The sequence below is a fragment of the Zophobas morio genome, unplaced genomic scaffold (assembly GCF_036711695.1).
Source record: "Zophobas morio isolate AGI-343-1 ecotype UQ-CSIRO unplaced genomic scaffold, CSIRO_AGI_Zmor_V1 ptg000030l, whole genome shotgun sequence".
In the NCBI taxonomy this organism is placed as follows: domain Eukaryota; kingdom Metazoa; phylum Arthropoda; class Insecta; order Coleoptera; family Tenebrionidae; genus Zophobas; species Zophobas morio.
In genome coordinates, this window is record NW_026972135.1 from 8158483 (window position 1) to 8178160 (window position 19678).

At 31.1% G+C, this 19678-nt stretch overlaps 1 protein-coding gene across 3 annotated transcripts; it reads right to left on the minus strand.

Annotated features, from left to right (window-relative positions):
• Nucleotides 1-2934: 2934 nt before the first annotated feature.
• LOC135138303 (regulator of microtubule dynamics protein 1-like) lies at nt 2935-12030 on the minus strand. Of its 3 annotated transcripts, none has more exons than XM_064068250.1 (5): nt 11932-12030; nt 11556-11890; nt 11348-11501; nt 3171-3800; nt 2935-3122 (listed from the first exon to the last, which is right to left on the minus strand). In XM_064068250.1, exons 2-5 carry the CDS (start codon nt 11753-11755, stop codon nt 3069-3071), a joined length of 1038 nt encoding a protein of 345 aa, XP_063924320.1. In that variant the 5' UTR covers nt 11756-11890; nt 11932-12030; the 3' UTR covers nt 2935-3068. The 3 variants fall into 3 exon arrangements, with proteins under 3 accessions (XP_063924320.1, XP_063924319.1, XP_063924321.1); XM_064068249.1 differs by having other exon boundaries at nt 11556-11881; nt 11932-12026; XM_064068251.1 differs by having other exon boundaries at nt 11556-11881; nt 11929-12005.
• Between the last annotated feature and the right edge of the window lie 7648 nt (nt 12031-19678).

Genomic DNA, 19678 nt, shown 5'->3' on the forward strand with positions numbered 1-19678 from the left:
ATTCGGCAAACTTTTGAGCTGACGTCATCAGATTTTTGTAGAAGACAACAAAATATATTTTGACTAAAAATTTATTATGCTCTTTATAACCTTAAAATATCTGCAAGATTTCAAAGCATTCGGTTTTGTGGTTCCTGATTAAAAATCAATAAAATAAATTTACGCATTCATTAATTTTTTTGAGTCACCCTGTATATGCAAATCGAAAAAATTTGAATGGAATGATAAATCACAAGAAGAGACTCACCATATTTTGTACATTTTAGATAGGATTTATTCAGCAAAATTTTGTGGTGACATCATAAATTTTTTAGGGGGGACGACCAAATACGTTTTGATCAAAAATTTACCATGCTTATGATAATTTTAAAATATCTTCAAGATTTCGAAGCATTCGGTTTTGTAGTTCCTGAGTAAATCAGTAAAATAAATTTACGCTTTCATTTATTTTCTTGAATCACCCTGTATATGCAAATCCAAAAAATATGAATGGAGTGATAGATCACAAGTACAGACTGATCATATTTTGTACATTTTAGATATGATTTATTCGGCAAATTTTCGAGCTGACGTCATCAAGTTTTTGGAGGGGATAAGCAAATATATTTTGACTAAACATTTATTATGCTTTTTATAACCTTAAAACATCTGCAAGATGTCGGAGCATTCCGTTTTGTAGTTCCTGATTAAATCAATAAAATATATTTACGCATTCATTAATTTTTTTGAGTCACTCTGTATATGCAAATCCAAAAAATATGAATGGAGTGATAAATGACAAGTACAGGCTCATCATATTTTGTACATTTTAGATATGATTTATTCGGCAAACTTTCGAGCTGACGTCATCAAGTTTTTGGAGGGGATAAGCAAATATATTTTGACTAAACATTTATTATGCTCTTTATGACCTTAAAACATCTGCAAGATTTCAGAGCATTCGGTTTTGTAGTTCCTGATTAAATCAATAAAATATATTTACGCATTCATTAATTTTTTTGAGTCACCCTGTAAATGCAAATCCAAAAAATATGAATGGAGTGATAGATTACAAGTACAGACTCATCATATTTTGTACATTTTAGATATGATTTATTTCACAAACTTTTGAGCTGACGTCATCAAGTTTTTGGAGGGGATAAGCAAATATTTTTTGACTAAAGATTTATGATGCTCTTTATAGCCTTAAAACATCTGCAACATTTCAAAGCATTCTGGTTAGCAGATTAAAAATTAAATTTCAAAATGTTGTTTTATAATTTTGATTTTTTTTCCAAAAATCTGGACGTTTCGGGTGAAAAGTCGATTCGGAGTTGTAAACTGCATGTGTAGGACTATGTTATTTTACACAATTGAAAACCCATTTACTATGTACAATTTTGAAGTGACGTCATCGCATTAGTGGTGGGGATGATTTGACAAATTTTGGTTAGCGTTTTACCATCTACATGATATTCTTAATATAAGTACAAAATTTCACAACAATCGGTCGAGAACTTTCGGAGATTATCTGTCTAATAAAAATCCGGGACGGCAGACGGACAGACAGACGGAAATGGGAGACCTATTTCTTCGTCTTCTAGGGGTCATGAAAGATCGAGAAAACGTAAAAGTAGAGAGTCGGCCGACGGACTCGATTACAATACTTCCTTTGCTTACGCTCGGGAAGTAAAAATATCATTCTTTCTGGCGCTAAATTAAACTTGAACCGTGACATTGCCGCATAATTTCACATCATCTAAATTCTTTGTTGGAATAGTTGATAAAGTGTGGTATAATTCAACATCATGTCAATTCTTTGTTTCAATCGTTGATAAAGTGTGGCGTAATTTAACACCAGGTAAATTCTTTGTTTGAATCCTTGATAAAGTGTGGTAAATATTAAGCTCATGTAATTTTGATAGCTTTGCAATTTTTCACCTCATACAATTTTTCTCTATCTCACAATTTTTAACTTCAGTAATTTTCTATATTGTATAATTTAGTAATTTTTTTTCTGTTTTTATAAATCTTTGCTAGTTTTTTTTTGTCAATATTTTGTTGATTAATGTTTCCATCATCTAAATTGTCTGATGTCCAATCTTAATCTCAGAGAAGAATTCTTTGCTGTTTCAAATTTCACGACAGTGTATGGCGAATTTAAATAATCTTTATTGCTCTTTCTGAAACTTAAAATGGAATTGAGGTGGCGGAGTGCGCGGTTCCTTGTCGAGCTGACGATCGCGCCATCTGCACAAAGGATGAAGGCGGCAGGGATTACCTGTTCTGCGAAGATTACGTGACGCTGTCGGCTTATCGATAGGCGGGACCCAACCACGAGCTTGCGATCGTAACGGGCTGCTCGTACGCTATGTTCGTAATGGAGGGGTGCTGTGCGTCAGTGCTTGCTGATAGAATAGAATCACCGTCGTGTGGGGAGAACAGCCACGACCAGGAGCCCCAAACTCGGCTCGTGCTACAACACCCCCTATGGGAAATTTTGATCGCCACACTCTTATAGCGCCCTGCTGGACAGAGTTGTGCGCATTTGCATCCAGCTACTTTAATTCAGTTTCTTTGTTTTTATTAAATTTGTGATTTTCAAATATTTGCATTGATTTGAAACGTTTAATTTGATTTCATTTAAAGTTAGACAAGTTTTTTTTTGGAGATGAGCATTAAGAGGTGTTTTCAACCGGCACAACTTAGTCGCAGCTTTTTTTTTTTGTCAGTGGAGGAATAAATAATTTTTTATCTTGCTCTTTATTGAACCAAATCTTGTGGGTCATTTTGGGGTTACTATACATTCTCATCTCTACATCTATGCATTTTAATATAACCTCAGCCATCCACACCTATATACCTATATGACGAAAGGAAGACACTCAACACCAATTCTATGTAGTTACGTCAAGATTCCAAAACACCCTTTTTTCAGAAATAAAACCGCCCTCGTAACCCGTGTATTTTATTTGGAATGCTATGCCCATAAAAAGTTGTATAAAATACCAGTAAAACAACCGCCCCAATCCATCCTTAAAATTTTCCTCAACATACGACACTACAAATTAAAAACCACCTAAAATTATCTACCGTCTATGTTTCCTCAGCAACTCTTTAACTTCCACATCCGTCTGATCATCCTGAAACCAAACCAATCAACCAACCCTCCCTCCTCCGCGCATACTCACCACGCCATTGCCAGTTTCAACCTTCTCCGCTTTCTCTAAAATAACCACAGCCTCTTCAACAGCCCCTAACTTAACCTTGCATTTGGCAACATACAGCAAATTTGCCTTCCACTCGTCGTTCGACAGATTCTCGGCGGCCAAAAAGTGCTCTAAAGCTTCATCGTAAGTACCACTGGGTGGTTCCGCGAACAACGCCGACGCCACTTTCCTCTCGTACCATTTCAATTCCGCCACGTCATAAGCGAATCGACCCAGCATGTGGTGCAAAGTGGGGTCCATCGGGTTTAGCTTAACCGCGGCATCCACGTGCTGCTTGAACAGGTGCCCGTCGTGGATCTTTTCTTTCATTGGCTGGAACTGGGAGCGCTCGCCCACCAGGATGGCGTACCATTTGTGGACGTTGGCTAGCTCGGGTTTTAGTTTGAGAGCTGTGTCGCAGGCTTCGATACCTTTGGCTATGTGGTCTTGTTGCTCAGTCTTTACGAAGAGTCGGTAGTGCGCTTTGCCTAGCCGCCATAAGAGTTGCGGGTTCTCGGGGAACTCCAGGCAGAGATTCTGGAGCTCGAGGACGCAGGATTCGAGCTCGGTTATGTTGCCTTCCTCGAGGGTCTTGTCGATACGTTCTAGGTCCTGAGGGTGGACACGTTGGAATTAGTTTGGTTTGAAAAGTAATCGAAGGAGAGTGAAGCGGGCTGTTTCATTTTTCACAGGTTGTATGCTTAAGATGTATATATTTTTTAATAATTATGAGTGGGCTATGGTCATCATTTTCTGTTTCTTTCTTTAATATACAACTGCTTCTACAATTTTTAATAACCCTGTATAATTTATTGCTTTCGTTCGACAATGGAAAGTTATCACTATTATAGCCTCTATTATGCTTACCGCAAAAACATTAGTAACTAAGTTAGGTTATGTTAGTTAATGTTAGTTTATTTAACTTAGTATATAAAAAAAAATAGGTCGAAAGTTATTTCGACAACTTCCCTCGTCCCTTAAGTACAATTCAATAAATGAAAATATCGACATCAAGTTTTCTATAAATTTTGTCAAAAAAAGGCTCTTTTCGCGGATTTATAATTTATTATTGATAAATATTAGTGAAAATATGTTATGTTGGTGATGTGAACACGAAAGAAAATGGATATTTTTCCGAAAAGGACTGAAAACGGGGTAAGTACGACTTCAGTTTTAATTTATCAGGTTGCGTGATTCGTTTACTCGACAATGTTTAAATTTTGGAAAAAAATTCGAAACGGTTGAAGTTGATCGGTCAAAGCTATACATTTTCACGATATAATTAAATAAAATTTAGACATAATTAATATTATTTATAATGCTCAAATACGGTAAGTAACTATTAATATATGATAATCAAACCGAAAACCGTTTTACCAAAAACACGATGGTATTAAAAACAAAGCAATTTATTTAAATATTGTTAAGTTAATCCTGAAAATGTCTAATTTCCCCGCTAAAATATGAAAAATAATTTTTGCAATCTCATCGTGACGTGCGATGACGTCACTGTCACGTGAGCTACCCGTCCAAAGGTCACCTTTTTCGGTCCTTTGTGTTCAGTTTTAATTTCTGTTTGATGGCGACAAGATCGTCGCGTCCTTTTGGCGTAAAAGTAGAGCAATTTCGCGAATTTCTAATTTATTGTTAACAAATATTAGGCAAAATGTGTTGTGTTATTGTTGTGAACACGGAAGAAAACGGATATTTTTCCGAAAAGGACTGAAAACAGGGTAAGTACGACTTCAGTTTTAATTTATCAGGTTGCGTGATTCGTTTACTCGACAATGTTTAAATTTTGGGAAATTTTCGAAACGACTGAAGTTGGTCGAGTAAAGCTATACATTTTCACGATATAATTAAATACGATAAGTATTAATATATGATAATTAAATCGACCACCGTTTTCTTCAAAACGCAAAGTTACTAAAAACAAAGCAATTTGTTTAAATATTATTAAATTAACCCCAGAAATGTGCAATGCAAATGCGGTTTGTAAATATTTTAGATTAGAATAATTATTTGAAAAACTCACTAATCAATTTGACCGTTCTTAGAATTAGATAACTTTTGTTTTTCAAAAAATATTCAAATGAATCACTCGCGAAGTATCATTTGAAAATGTATTTTGGGTTGCACAAACATCAAGTTGGCTTCGAAATTTCTCGAATTTTGCCCCGTCGTCAGCTGTTACAAATGTTAATAATAATTAATCTGTACCGGTTTTATGATCTATTCTATTAAAGTGGAACCTCATGTCGAGACTATTATCAATCCTAACACTAACAATACGTCATTATGATAAAAACAATTATGAGCCGGTAAGTTTGTATAGTTTCCCCAGTTCTAATTCGGTTTTATGATAGTACCCTATTATGTAAAAGTTAATTTCCCTAACAATAGATCACTACTTTATTTATGACTGTCCCATCACCAGCGGTAGTAATCTATTGTTAAGAAAGTTAACGTTTACACATCATAAAACCGAATTAGAACTGGGGATATACAGGGTGTTTATTTTATCTGTTCACGCGAACCAAAATTATGACAAATTATTTCTGTCAGCCAAATATTTTCAAATATCGTTTGCTTTAAAATGTTTTCGAATTCTGAAAAAATAGACATGCTATTAATACTGGGAAAGTGTGACAAAAATTTTGATGCTGCTGTTCGTCTGTACTTCAGGCAATATTCCAATAGAAGAATTCCCTGAAATCAAGCGTTTAGAAAACTTGAAAAAAATGTACGAGAATTTGGACAATTAAAAAAAAAATCAGTTTTATCTTAGCAGGTATTAGTACCGCCCACCCGCCCTCTCTTTTCTTAGAGGGTATGCCATTACTTATATGCACAAGACAGGAATTTTGAACATCTTTTCTATTGTTTATTTGGTTATGCTTTAATGGATTTTTCTGTTATTGGCTTCGTCTTTGTTTATAATTTATAAATGTCTTATTAAATGTTTTTTTTTGGTTTATTTATTAATGAAAAATAATACTTTGTTTAAGGTGGATTTAAGTCACCATCGTTAAGAAATTAGAAAGTAAGCCGGAGGTATTCACGATTAGGTGCGTGCAGCGTTGCCAATTTTACTTTTCTAAAATTGTTTTTTTTTCATAATCTACTTCATAAAGATTTTTTTATTATTTTTTTGGGACTCCCGAAAGCCCCTACATTACGTAATCAGAGAACGTAGAGAAGCGTCATAGTTTAAATTAAATGACTCCTCGACTTATGTTGGCAACAGTGTTTGTTTCTAACTAGGAATAAAATTAACTAGAAAAAAATGTCATAATATTTTTAACGACGCGTTTGCTTACTGTTTCCTTCACTTTAATTCGGGTCACACGAATTACAGTTCGTCGTCTGAGAACTCGTTTGATCTACAGACCAGAGCGCACTAAGGCCAATGTCGACTCTAAGCGTTCGGAAACGATTTGATTTATAAGCCATGATCCGTGATCTGATACACTTCCTAACCGGTTTCGACCACAATTTCTTGCTGTTTCAACTTTCGAATTCTCAGTTTTTGGATATTTCAGTTTTGGGATTTCTCAGTTTTTCGATTCGTCAGTTTTTCTTACATTTTTCAGTTTTTCGATATTTCAGTTTTGGGATTTTTCAATATTTCTGTTCTTCGACTTTTCCATTTTTGACTTCTGGATTTTTCGATGTGTCGACTTTTTACTTTTTCGATTTTTAAATTTTAATTTCTCAATTTTTTGGTATTTTAATTTTTTAATATTTAAAATTTTAGATTTTCAGATTTCTCGATTTTTCATTTCAGCTCTTCCATATTTCAATTTTTCAAATGTTTCTATTTCTCAATCTTTCGATTTTTCGACTTCCTGGTTTTAGATGTTCTGTTTTTCAATTTCTTATGTTGGCCTATTTCGGTTTCTCAGTTTTTCCAGTTTTCCATTTTTTCGTTTTTTGATTTTTCCGCTTTTCGTTTTTAAATTTTTAACTTTTTGTTTGTCGATTTCTCTATTTTTCAATTTTTGGCTTTTATAAACTCTTTAATTGTCGATTTTTCAATTAATTAATTTTTCAGGTTTTTTGGTTTTTCAATTTTTTCAAGTTTTGATTTTTCAACTTTACTTTTTTGATTCTTCGATTTCTCAATTTTTCAATTTTTTTATTTCTCAGTTTTTGGACATTTCAGTTTTGGGATTTTTCAGTTTACTTGTTATTCAATTTTTCGATCTTACGATTTTGCAGACTTTTTATTGTTCAATTTTTCGATTGTTTAAGGTTTCCATATTTCGACTTCACTTTTTTGATTTTTCGATTTCTCAATTTTTCGAGTCTTTGGATTCTCAGTTTTTGGATATTTCAGTTTTGGAATTTGCAGTTTTTCGATTCGTCAGTTTTTCTTACATTTTTCAGTTTTTCGATATTACAGTTTTGGGATTTTTCAATATTTCTGTTCTTCGACTTTTCCATTTTTAACTTCTGGATTTTTCGATGTGTCGACTTTTTACTTTTTCGATTTTTAAATTTTAGATTTCTCAATTTTTGGTATTTTAATTTTTCAATATTGAAAATTTTTGATTTTTCGATTTCTCGATGTTTCATTTCAGTTCTTTGATATTTCAATTTGTCAAGTTTTCGAATTTTTTAAGTGTTTCGACTTCTTAATCTTTTCATTTTTCGACTTCCCGGTTTTAGTTTTTCTGTTTTTCAATTGTCAATTTGTCAAATTTTCGATTTTTTAATTTTTCAAATTTGACTTTTATAAACTCTCAATTTTTCGATTTTTCAATTAATCGATGTTTTGATTTTCCCATTTCTTGACCCTCGAGTGTGTCGATTTTCCTGTTTTTCAATTTTTTAATTTTTTGATTTTTTAATTTTTCGATTTTTTAAGGTTTCTATTTTTTGATTTTTCGATTTTTCAGTTTTTAGATATTTCAGTTTTAGGATTTTTCAATATTTCAATTCTTCGGCTTTTCTATTTTCGACTTCTGGATTTTTCGATGGGTCTACCTTATTACTTTTTCGATTTTTCAATTTTTGGATTTTTAAATTTTAGATTTTTCAATCTTTTGATATTTTAATTTTTCAATATTTCTTAATCTTTCGATTTTTCGACTTCCTGTTTAGATGTTCTGTTGTTCAATTTTTCGATTTGTTAATTTTTCATTCCCGATTTATCGAGATTTGATTGTTCAGGTTTTCGATTTATCAGTTTTTCAATTTTTTTATGTTGGCCTATTTCGGTTTCTCAGTTTTTCCAGTTTTCCATTTTTTCGTTTTTCGATTTTTCCGCTTTTCCAATTTTTCAATTTTTAACTTTTTGTTTGTCGATTTCTCTATTTTTCAATTTTTGACTTTTATAAACTCTTTAATTGTCGATTTTTCAATTAATTAATTTTTCAGGTTTTTTGGTTTTTCAATTTTTCTATTTTTTCAGGTTTTGATTTTTCAACCTCACTTTTTTGATATTTCACTTTTGGGATTTTTCAGTTTACTTGTTATTCAATTTTTCGATCTTACGATTTTGCAGGTTTTTGATTGTTCAATTTTTCGATTTTTTTAAGGTTTCGATATTTCGACTTCACTTTTTTGATTTTCTGATTTCTTAATTTTTCGATTCTTTAGATTCTCAGTTTTTGGATATTTCAGTTTTAGGATTTTTTAGTTTTTCGATTCGTCAGTTTTTCTTTCATTTTTCAGTTTATCGATATTTCAGTTTTGGGATTTTTCAATATTTCTGTTCTTCGACTTTTCCATTTTTGACTTCTGGATTTTTTGATGTGTCGACCTTTTACTTTTTCGATTTTTAAATTTTAGATTTCTCAATTTTTCGGTATTTTAATTTTTCAATATTGAAAATTTTTTATTTTTCGATTTCTCGATTTTTCATTTCAGCTCTTCCATATCTGCATTTTTCAAATGTTTCGATTTCTTAATCTTTCGATTTTTGGACTTCCCGGTTTTAGATTTTGTTTTTCAATTGTCATTTTTTCAATTCTTCGATTTTTAAATTTTAGATTTCTCAGTTTTTTGATATTTTAATTTTTGAATATTTAAAATTTTAGATTTTTCGATTTCTCGATGTTTCATTTCAGTTCTTCGATATTTCAATTTTTCAAGTTTTCAAATTTTTCAGGTGTTTCGATTTCTTAATCTTTTTTTTTTATTATTTCTCGACTTCCTGGTTTTAGATTTTCTTTTTTTCAATTGTCAATTTGTCAAATTTTCGATTTTTTAATTTTTCAAATTTGACTTTTATGAACTCTCAATTTTTCGATTTTTCAATTAATCGATGTTTTGATTTTCCCATTTCTTGACCCTCGAGTGTTTCGATTTTCCTGTTCTTCAATTCTTTAATTTTTTGATTTTTCAATTTTTCGATTTTTTTAGGTTTCTATTTTTCGACTTCAATTTTTTGATTTTTCGTTTTTTCAGTTTTAGGATTTTCCAATATTTGAATTCTTCGGCTTTTCTATTTTTGACTTCTGGATTTTTCGATGTGTCTACCTTTTTACTTTGTCGATTTTTCAATTTTTGGATTTTTAAATTTTAGATTTTTTAATCTTGTGATATTTTAATTTTTCAATATTTCTTAATCTTTCGATTTTTCGACGTCCTGGTTAGATGTTCTGTTTTTCAGTTTTTCAATTTTTTATTTTGGCCTATTTCGGTTTCTCAGTTTTTCCAGTTTTCCATTTTTTCGTTTTTTGATTTTTCCGCTTTTCCAGTTTTTCAACTTTTAACCTTTTGTTTGTGGATTTCTCTATTTTTCTATTTTTCGACTTCACTTTTTTGATTTCTCGATTTATTTTTTATTTATTTGGATTTTTCGATATTTTGATTTTGGCCTATTTCAGTTTCTCAATTGTTCGACTTTTCGACTCCACGATTTCTTGGTTTTTCCAGTCTTTCGGTATTTCGATTTTTCAATTATCCGATTTTTTAAATTTGGGGGTTTCGATTTCTCGATTTTTCGTTATTCGGTTTTTAGATTTTAGATTTTTGAATTTTGCATTTTTTCGATTTTCTGATGTTACATTTTTCGATTTTCAGTTCTTCAATATTTGGATTTTTCAATATTTCGGTTTTACGATTTTTTAAGGTTTCGAATTTTCGATTATTTTTGTTTTTCATTTTTTTTCTCACTGTTAATACCATACAAAAATTGTCACTAAAAACATTTAATAAAAATTCATACAAAATAGAACAGTGTTTCCAAAACATTTTCCCGAAAAAAATCCATTGGGTTACTACGATCTCAACAAAATTCTTAGTTTAAGACGTTTTACTAGTATAAAACACAAATAAAGAATTAATTCTTAGTTAAACAAAATATGTAAAATCATCTAAATATGTACCAAAAATGTTCGCTTAGTCGTTATAAAAACCGACCAAACAACTATTTCGACTATTTAAATTTGGCGGTTGAGGACTCCAATGTCAATAAGAGTGGTTTTGCAAAATCAGCCCGTATGTCGCATCTATATTAATCTATGACGTAATGAAGAGTTAATCGGCCATTTTCTAGACACCCGGTATATATTTTCTTTCTACCACCTCACGCAAGTTACCATTGTTTTTCAACGACTGGATTTTTAACTTTAATTTTATAATCCCTAGCAACGTAATATTTCATAAAACGTCAAACCCTTTCATTAAAAATCTACTTTTACCTCAAAAATTTGAAGATCTTACATAAGACGTTGCCTCCGCCTTGAAATAACTACTTGTAGCTTCTTCTTCCTCTTCTTCCATTATCTTTATTATTTAAATTGACACATGCTTTAACGTTTTTACAGTTATGAAGGAATTTTTCACAAAAATTTGACAACACAAAACTTCACAAACATAATTGGTTTAAATTTATGCAACCAACAATACGCCATTTTATCGAGCCCATTCCCACTATTTTAAATAAGAATTAACCAAGTATGAAACAATGCAATCACACCTTATCACTTGGAATATCTTGCAATAATATTTACTGTTATGATGACGCTAAATTTTTATCATTCCTTTTGATATTGTTCATCTAAACATTGGAGCCCCTTATGCCTTATATTAACCATTGATTAAATTAACACTATCCACCCCACAACCTCCTTTCAAAGACAATCTCCGGCTTACAAAACGCCCACTTACTCTCTCTCTCATCCAACAAAAAAATCTTAAAAAATTACCAAATCCCCATTAATCCGATCGGCCGTCTCGTCGTCGCTGACGTCGTAGAACTCCAAATCCGAGCTGTCCGCGTCCACCGCCGACGTGTAATCCTCCGTGGTGCTCGACGACGTAATGAACACCTCTTTGTTGCGTTTCACACGTTTCGTGGCCCTACAGAGACGCCACAACTCAATCTGTTTTAACCCTAACACATCATAGAAATACTTGTGCTTTTGCTGCGCTAAGAGTGAGTCGAGTTCCCGCCGCAGCACCGCCAACTCCGAGTCTAAGCGGGCCAGGTCTTTGGCCATGGCATGTCGTCTCCGGTCCTGTCGGTAGTGCTCTACCACGTACAGCGTCGCTGCGCACACGATCCCGAACACGCCGGCACCGAGTAAAGCGTTGAAGTTTTGAGGCAACGGCATGGTGCGGCTCAAGGGGGCGACTGCACAAAAGTGAGGTTATGTGCGGGTTGTTACCATGAACATGTTTCCTCGACCACGAGCGGCTCCAGGCTAGGCAAGATTAAAGTTCGGTCATTATACGCGACCCTGAAAAGACTGATTAGTGGATTTTACGATTAAATACTTATCAACACCACTTTTGACGTTAGCTATTGTGACAGTTGATGGGGGCTGATGGCTGTCAAGTGTCAAATTTGGCACCGGTTTAAATTTTATCCTTCCAACTATTTTACTATTTTTTATTTATTAGAACAAAATTGGAATGAAAGACGAACAATGAAAACTAGCGCTTTATTCGCATACAAACAGTTTTTTTTTTCAGGAACAACCCAACATGGATGTGACAAATGTCACAGATTTAAAATCATTCAAACGCAGTCAAACGAAACGAAACGAAATGTGCTAAATTTTTAAATTTACAACAAATGGGTGGTTGTGGGTGCTCTCTGGGTCATTTTTTGCCTCCTGCAACAACAAGTGTTTTATTAGTGGGGTTAGTTTGGGTTAAATGGGGCCCTTACCTTTTTTGCCCCCTTTCTGAGTGCTCTCTTTGCTCGCGGTCTTCGGCTCTCCGCTTGTTTTGGCTGCAGTCGGTGGAGCTTTTTTCTAAAGATGGAACCTCGCTTTCAAGCGATTTTTAGCAAAATGTGGTGAATACTTACGTCCCCTTGTCCACTAGAGGCTGCCTTTCCACCTTTTGGTCCTTTCCCCATCGCACAGTCTATTACGTTTTGTTTATTGAAGAGCGTTCAAGTACAAAATTCTATTTCTGTTTGATTTTGGCACGGTGTCATGGAATTTTAAAAATTTCGCGCGAGTGATTTGTTTTGATATTCGAATTGTTTAGGGATTTTTTGTGTGGAACTAGGCGCAGGTGAGTTGATCGGTTTAAAATTATAACGAAGTGACAATTTTTGGGTTTGTTGGGGGCTGGGTTTTATTTAGAACAATTTGGACAATTTTGGCTTTGTTTTGGGCGAATTTAATGGGAAATTATTGATACTTAGTTAATGAGTGAATGCAGTGGCGGGGCATCAAATCGGTGAGTTTGTTTTTTTTTCATTATTTATTGGTATTTTGTTCTTAATTTAAATTGCATTAACGATAATAATCATAATAATGTTTAAATTTTTGTCCTAGTCCAAATTTGCAGTAATAATTGTCACGTTAAATGTATCAAAGAGTATTTTTTGACTTGTGTGAACAAGTCTCGACATGTTTCCTACATTTAGTCTTTAAGCCACGCCTCTTTTTTCTTTTAAACCAATCATGTTTAAGAAAATCATCTGCGATATAGAGGCTGTTTAATAATAAACATGTTATTTAGTCAACAAGAATTAAACCCTCTTTAGATATGTCGAGACGATCATTGTCCATTTTTTGATTAAAGCGGCTAATAATTTTATCACATAGTTAAATTTCCTTAAAAAATTAGCTGATGAAGATCAAAATTCTGCTTCTGCGGCAAAACAAACCTGGATAATTGTGAGCAAATCGCGAATTAACTGATCGCCTGTCCGATTGCTGATATTTTTCTAAACATATGGTTATCTACGTTATTGATTTTTCTTATTTTTCAAATGCGGTTTCCCATGGTTGTTCTTCTCGGCGCGAAGTTTGAATTTCAAAACAGGACACCACAGCGTGTAAAATATTTTTCATTCTGTAATACACAAAGAAAAGTGTGACGATAAGGTGAACGTAAGGAACATGTTTCCTGTAGGTAAATGATATGAGCTCAAGGTCTTCTTTATCAACTGATATAAAGCGTTGTGATTTATTTATCCTTCAATCAGGAATTCATATAATCGTAAATGTGTTCTTATCTGCTAAGATAAGAGATAGTTAACTGCAGTTTTATTCATTCATAGCGCTAGGCTCTTGCATACCTGTGATGTCGGTATATGCACAGAAAAAATTAGAAACCTTAAAATATACAAATTTAAAAAAAAAAAACTTAGCTTGATGCCACATAGTTTTCCAAATATAATCACATGTTCGAACAAGGGTTAAAAGAGTGCCCCGTATATACACAAATTCAAGTATTAGGCAGCAAACTTTAGGGTTTTTTCATAATATTTACTACGATTTCCGAAAATGAATTCATGGCCTTGACTGGTTTACAGTCAGCTCGTTTTATTTAATTACTAGCCCAATTACTGTACCTATAACTCTGAAGTTGTCACAAAAAGGCCTTTCAGATAGCTTTCATCATTAAAAAAATTAAAATACGGACATTAGAAAAGATGTTCAATTTTTGTAGTTTTTTATTTCGCAAGTGTAAGCCAAGGAAGTGTTGTAATAATTAGGGTCCAGCGGGCGACTGGACACGACACTTTCATGTCTTCTCCTCTAGAATACGAAAAAACAGGCCCTCCATTTCCGTCTGTTTGTGTACTACCGATTTTTGTCAAATTTCATATGTATAATTTTGGAAATTTCATTCTACTCTGTAAAATTGTATTGACAATAATGAGACGGATAGTAGTACTATGGTAAGAAATATCTATGGTTCACACCAGTTCACTCGAATTTGTCTGAGAACATTTAGCAGGTAGTTAGTAGTTAATTTTGTAAGGTAGAATGAAATTTCCAAAACTATACTATCGCACCCAAAAGTATTGTCGGTACCTAGCAGCGGGGCGTATTAAACTCCTCTCCCTGCGGGTTGCCATAATTCCCTAAACACTCAGGTGGAAAAAAATCGACAAGGACTAAAGTTTCTTTATTGCTTGAGTACAGGGATTTGTTACATAGTACTTTCTTCAGGTAGAAACTGTATTGTAGTATTACACAATAAAATATGTTCAACTCAGAAAGTACTTTTCTTAAGATAAAAGTGAATTAATGAAGTTTAAACAAGTAATCGCCACATTCGTACGAATCATTACTTTTTAACAAAAATGAATTTTGAATTTATTATGGGTAGATTTAGAGATTTTAAATTATCTTGATCTTCTGTTTGTCTTCCATCTATTTCAATTTTGAGATTTTTAAATACTTCGACTTTTAAATTTTTCGAATTTTCGACTTTTCGTGTTTTTGATTTTTTACTTATTCGATGTTTCAAAATATTGCGACTTTTAAATTTAAAAATTTTTGGATTTTTCAGTTTTTTGATTTTAAGATTTCTGTCTTTCGATTTTTTGCCTTCTCGTTTCTAGAGTTTTCGCTTTTTCAATTTTTCGGAATAAATTTTTCAGTTTTTCGAGGTTTCGATTTTTCAATTTTCGATTTAACGTTTTTTTTCGATTTTTCGCCTTCTCGTTTTTTTAGATTTTCCGGTTTTTCAATTTTTGGGAATTAATTTTTCATTTTTTCCATGTTTCCATTTTCCATTTGGTTTACAGTCTTTTTTGAGTTAAAATTTTTCAATTTTGAATTTCCTCATTTTTCGATTTTTAGCCACTTCCATTTCCCAATATTCCAATTTTTCGATTACGATTTCTCGATTTTCCAGTTTTTCGATAATTCATTTTTTCGATTTTCCAATTTTTCAACGTTTCGGTGTGGGATTTATGTATTAATTTTTCGATTGTCCAATTTTTCAATTTTTGGCGTTTCTAAATTTTTGGATTTTTCGATTTCTCAATTTCTCGATTAAAGGATTTAAAAAATTTTTGGACTTTTCGATTTCTCAATTTTTTGATTTCCAAATTTTCAGTGTTTAAGTTTTGGGATTTTTCAAATTTGAGATTTTTCAACATGTATTTCGATTTTTAAATTTTTAGATTTTTCGACTTTCTGGATTTTTGATTTTTTACTTATTCGATTTTTCAAAATATTTCAACTTTTTAAACCTTACATTTTTCGATTTTTCAGTTTTTGATTTTTCGATTTGTTGATGTTTTGATTGCTGGATTTTTTAAATTTTCAATTTTTCGAATTTTTAAATTTTAAATTCTTCGATTTGTCAGTCTTTCGATTTTTTGCCTTCTCGTTTCTAGATTTCTCGCTTTTTCAACTTTTCGGAATTAATTTTTCAGTTTTTCGAGGTTTCGATTTTTCAATTTTTCAATTTTTCGATGTTTTGATTTTTCACTTTTCGGTTTAGTTTTTTTAAGTTAAAATTTTTCAATTCTGAATTTTCCCATTTTTCGATTTTTAGTCACTTCCATTTCTCAATTGTTCAATTTTTAGACTTCTCGATTTTTAGATATTTCGATTTCGGGATTTTTCCAATTTTCCTATTTCTCGATTTTTCAATTTTTCGATAATTCATCTTTTCGAGTTTTCGATTTTCCAACTTTTCACGTGTCAGTTTGGGATTTATGTATTGAAATTTTTCGATTTTTACTTTTTTTAATTGTTGGCGTTTCTAAATTTTTCGATTTTGCGATTTCTCAATTACCCGATTTAAGGGTTTTTTAATTTTTCGTCTCCGATTTCTCGATTTCTCAATTTTTTGATTTCCAAATTTTCAGTGTTTAAGTTTTGGGATTATTCAATTTTAAGATTTTTCAACAGGTATTTTGATTTTTAAATTTTTAGATTTTTCGACTTTCTGTTCTTTGGTTTTTTATTTATTCGATTTTTCAAAATTCTGCGATCTTTTAAATCTTCATTTTTTGATTTTTCGATTTGTTGATGTTTTGATTTCTCGATTTTGTAAATTTTCAATTTGTCGAATTTTCAAATTTTAGATTCTTCAATTTGTTCGATTTCTGTCTTTCAAGATTTTTCCGATTTTTCAATTTTTTGGAATTATTTAATTTCTCAGTTTTTCGATATTTCGATTTTTCAATTTTTCAATTTTTCGGGTTTTTTAAGTTTAAATTTTTCAATTTTGAATTCTCCCAGTTTTCGATCTTTAGCTATTTCCATATTTCAATTTTTCTATTTTTCGACTTCTCGACTTCTCGATCTTTTGATGTTTCAATTTCGCGTTTTTTCAATTTTTCGATTTCGATTTCTCGATTTCTCAGATGCCAATTTTTCGACGAATCAGGTTTGGGATTTATATATTTAAATGTTTCGATTTTCCAATTTTTGGCGTTTCTAAATTTTTGGATTTTTCGATTTCACAATTTTTCGATTAAAGGTTTTTTTTTTATATTTTGGACTTTTCCGATTTTTCGTCTTTTTCGATTTCTCAATTTCTCGATTTTTCGCTTTCCAAATTTTCAGTGTTTAAGTTTTGGGATTTTTCAATTTTGACATTTTTCAACATGTATTTCGATTTTTAAATTTTTAGATTTTTCGACTTTCTGGATTTTTGATTTTTCACTTATTCGATTTCTCAAAATTCTGTGATTTTTTTAATCTTCATTTTTCGATTTTTCGATTTGTTGATGATTTGATTTCTTGATTTTGTAAATTTTCAATTTGTCGAATTTTTAAATTTTAGATTTTTCACTTTTCTGTTGTTTCGATTTCTCAGTCTTTTAGCTTTTCCGATTATTCAATTTTTTGGAATTATTTAATTTCTCAATTTTTCGATATTTCGATTTTTCAATTTTTCGATTTATCGGGTTTTTTAACTTTAAATTTTTCAATTCTGAATCTTCCCATTTTTCGATCTTTAGCTTTTTCCATATCTCAGTTTTTCAATTTTTCGGCTTCTCGACTTCTCGATCTTTTGATGTTTTGATTTCACGATTTTTCAATTTTTTGATTTCGATTTCCCGATTTCTCAGTTTTTCGATTATTCCAGTTTCCAATTTTTCGACGTTTCAGTTTTGGGATTTATGTATTTAAATTTTTGGATTTTTCAATTTTTTGATTTCGATTTCTCGATTTCTCAGTTTTTCGATAATTCGTCGTTTCGATTTTTCGATTTTCCAATTTTTCAACGTTTCAGTTTGGGATTTATGTATTTAAATTTTTCGATTTTTTATTTTTTCAATTTTTGGCGTTTCTAAATTTTTAGATTTTGCGATTTCTCAATTTCCCGATTAAAGGATTTTTAATTTTTCGACTTTTCGATTTTTCGTCTTTCTGATTTCTCGATTTCTCAATTTTTCGCTTTCCAAATTTTCAGTGTGTAAGTTTTGGGATTTCTCAATTTTGAGATTTTTCAACATGTATTTCGATTTTTAAATTTTTAGATTTTTCGACTTTCTGGATTTTTGATTTTTTACTTATTGGATTTTTCAAAATTATGCAACTTTTTAAACATTACATTTTTCGATCTTTCAGGTTTTTGATTTTAGAGTTTGTTGATATTTTGATTGCTGGATTTTTAAAATTTTCAATTTTTCGAATTTTTAAATTTAAAATTTTTCGATTTTTTGCTTTCTCGTTTCTAGATTTTTCGCTTTTTCAATTTTTCGGAATTAATTTTTCAGTTTTTCGAAGTTTCGATTTTTCAATTTTTCATTTTTTCGATGTTTTGATTTTTCATTTTTCGGTTTAGTTTTTTAAAGTTAAAATTTTTCAATTCTGAATTTTCCCATTTTTCGATTTTTAGTCACTTCCATTTCCCAATTTTTGATTTTTCGACTTCTCGATTTTTCAGTTTTTCGATAATTCATCTTTTCGAGTTTTCGATTTTCCAATTTTTCACGTTTCAGCTTGGGATTTTTGTATTGAAATTTTTCGATTTTTATTTTTTTTAATTTATGGCGTTTCTAAATTTTTCGATTTTGCGATTTCTCATTTTCCCGATTAAAGGATTTTTTAATTTTTCGACTTTTCGATTTTTCGTCTTTCCGATTTCTTGATTTCTCAATTTTGCGATTTCCAAATTTTCAATGTTCAAGTTTTGTGATTTTTGAATTTTGAGATTTTTTAATATGTATTTTGATTTTTAAATTTTTAGATTTTTCCACATTCTGTTTTTTTGGTTTTTTATTTATTCGATTTTTCAAAATTCTGCCATCGTTTAAATCTTCATTTTTCGATTTTTCGATTTGTTGATGTTTTGATTTCTCGATTTTGTAAATTTTCAATTTTTCGAATTTAAAATTTTTCACTTTTTTGTTATTTCGATTTCTCAGTCTTTCGATTTTTTGCCCTCTCATTTCTAGAATTTTCGATTTTTCAATTTTTCGGAATTAATTTTTCAGTTTTTCGATATTTCGATTTTTCAATTTTTGGATTTATCGGGTTTTTTAAGTTTAAATTTTTCAATTTTGAATTTTCCCATTTTTCGATCTTTAGCTATTTCCATATCTCAATTTTTCTATTTTTCGATTTCTCGATTTCTCAGTTTTTCGATTAATCCAGTTTCCAATTTTTCGACGTTTCAGTTTTGGGATTTATGTATTTAAATTTTTGGATTTTTCAAGTTTTTGATTTCGATTTCTCGATTTCTCAGTTTTCCGATAATTCGTCGTTTCGATTTTTCGATTTTGCAATTTTTCAGGTTAGGATTTATGTATTTAAATTTTTCGATTTTTCAATTTTTGGGCTTTCAACATTTTTCGATTTTTCGATTTCTCGATTTTTCGCTATCCAAATTTTTAATGTTTAAGTTTTGGGATTTTTCAATTTTGAGATTTTTCAACGAGTATTTCGATTTTAAAATTTTTAGATTTCTCGACTTTCTGGATTTTTGATTTTTTACTTATTCGATTTTCAAAATTCTGAGATTTTTTGAATCTTCATTTTTCGATTTTTCGATTTGTTGCTGTTTCGATTTCTCGATTTTGGACATTTTCAATTTGACGAATTTTTAAATTTTAGATTTTTCACTTTTGTGTTGTTAGATTTTTCAAATTTTTGGAATTAATTTCTCAGTTTTTCGAGATTTCGATTTTTCAATTTTTCGAATTATCGGATTTTTTAAACTTAAATTTTACAATTTTGAATTTTCCCATTTTTCGAGCTTTAGATATTTCCATATCTCAATTTTTCTATTTTTCGACTTCGAATTCTCGATTTCTCAATTGTTCGATTATTCCAGTTTCCAATTTTTCGACGTTTTAGTTTTGGGATTTCTGT

Excerpts from the sequence above, each read along its gene's own strand:
- LOC135138303 (XM_064068250.1), bottom strand. The coding sequence starts at position 11,755 with ATGCCGTTGCCTCAAAACTTCAACGCTTTACTCGGTGCCGGCGTGTTC. Across the intron at positions 3,801-11,347 it reads ATCGGATTAATGGGGATTTG|GACCTAGAACGTATCGACAA; the intron begins GTAATTTTTTAA and ends GTCCACCCTCAG. Across the intron at positions 3,123-3,170 it reads TTGAAACTGGCAATGGCGTG|GATGATCAGACGGATGTGGA; the intron begins GTGAGTATGCGC and ends GTTTGGTTTCAG.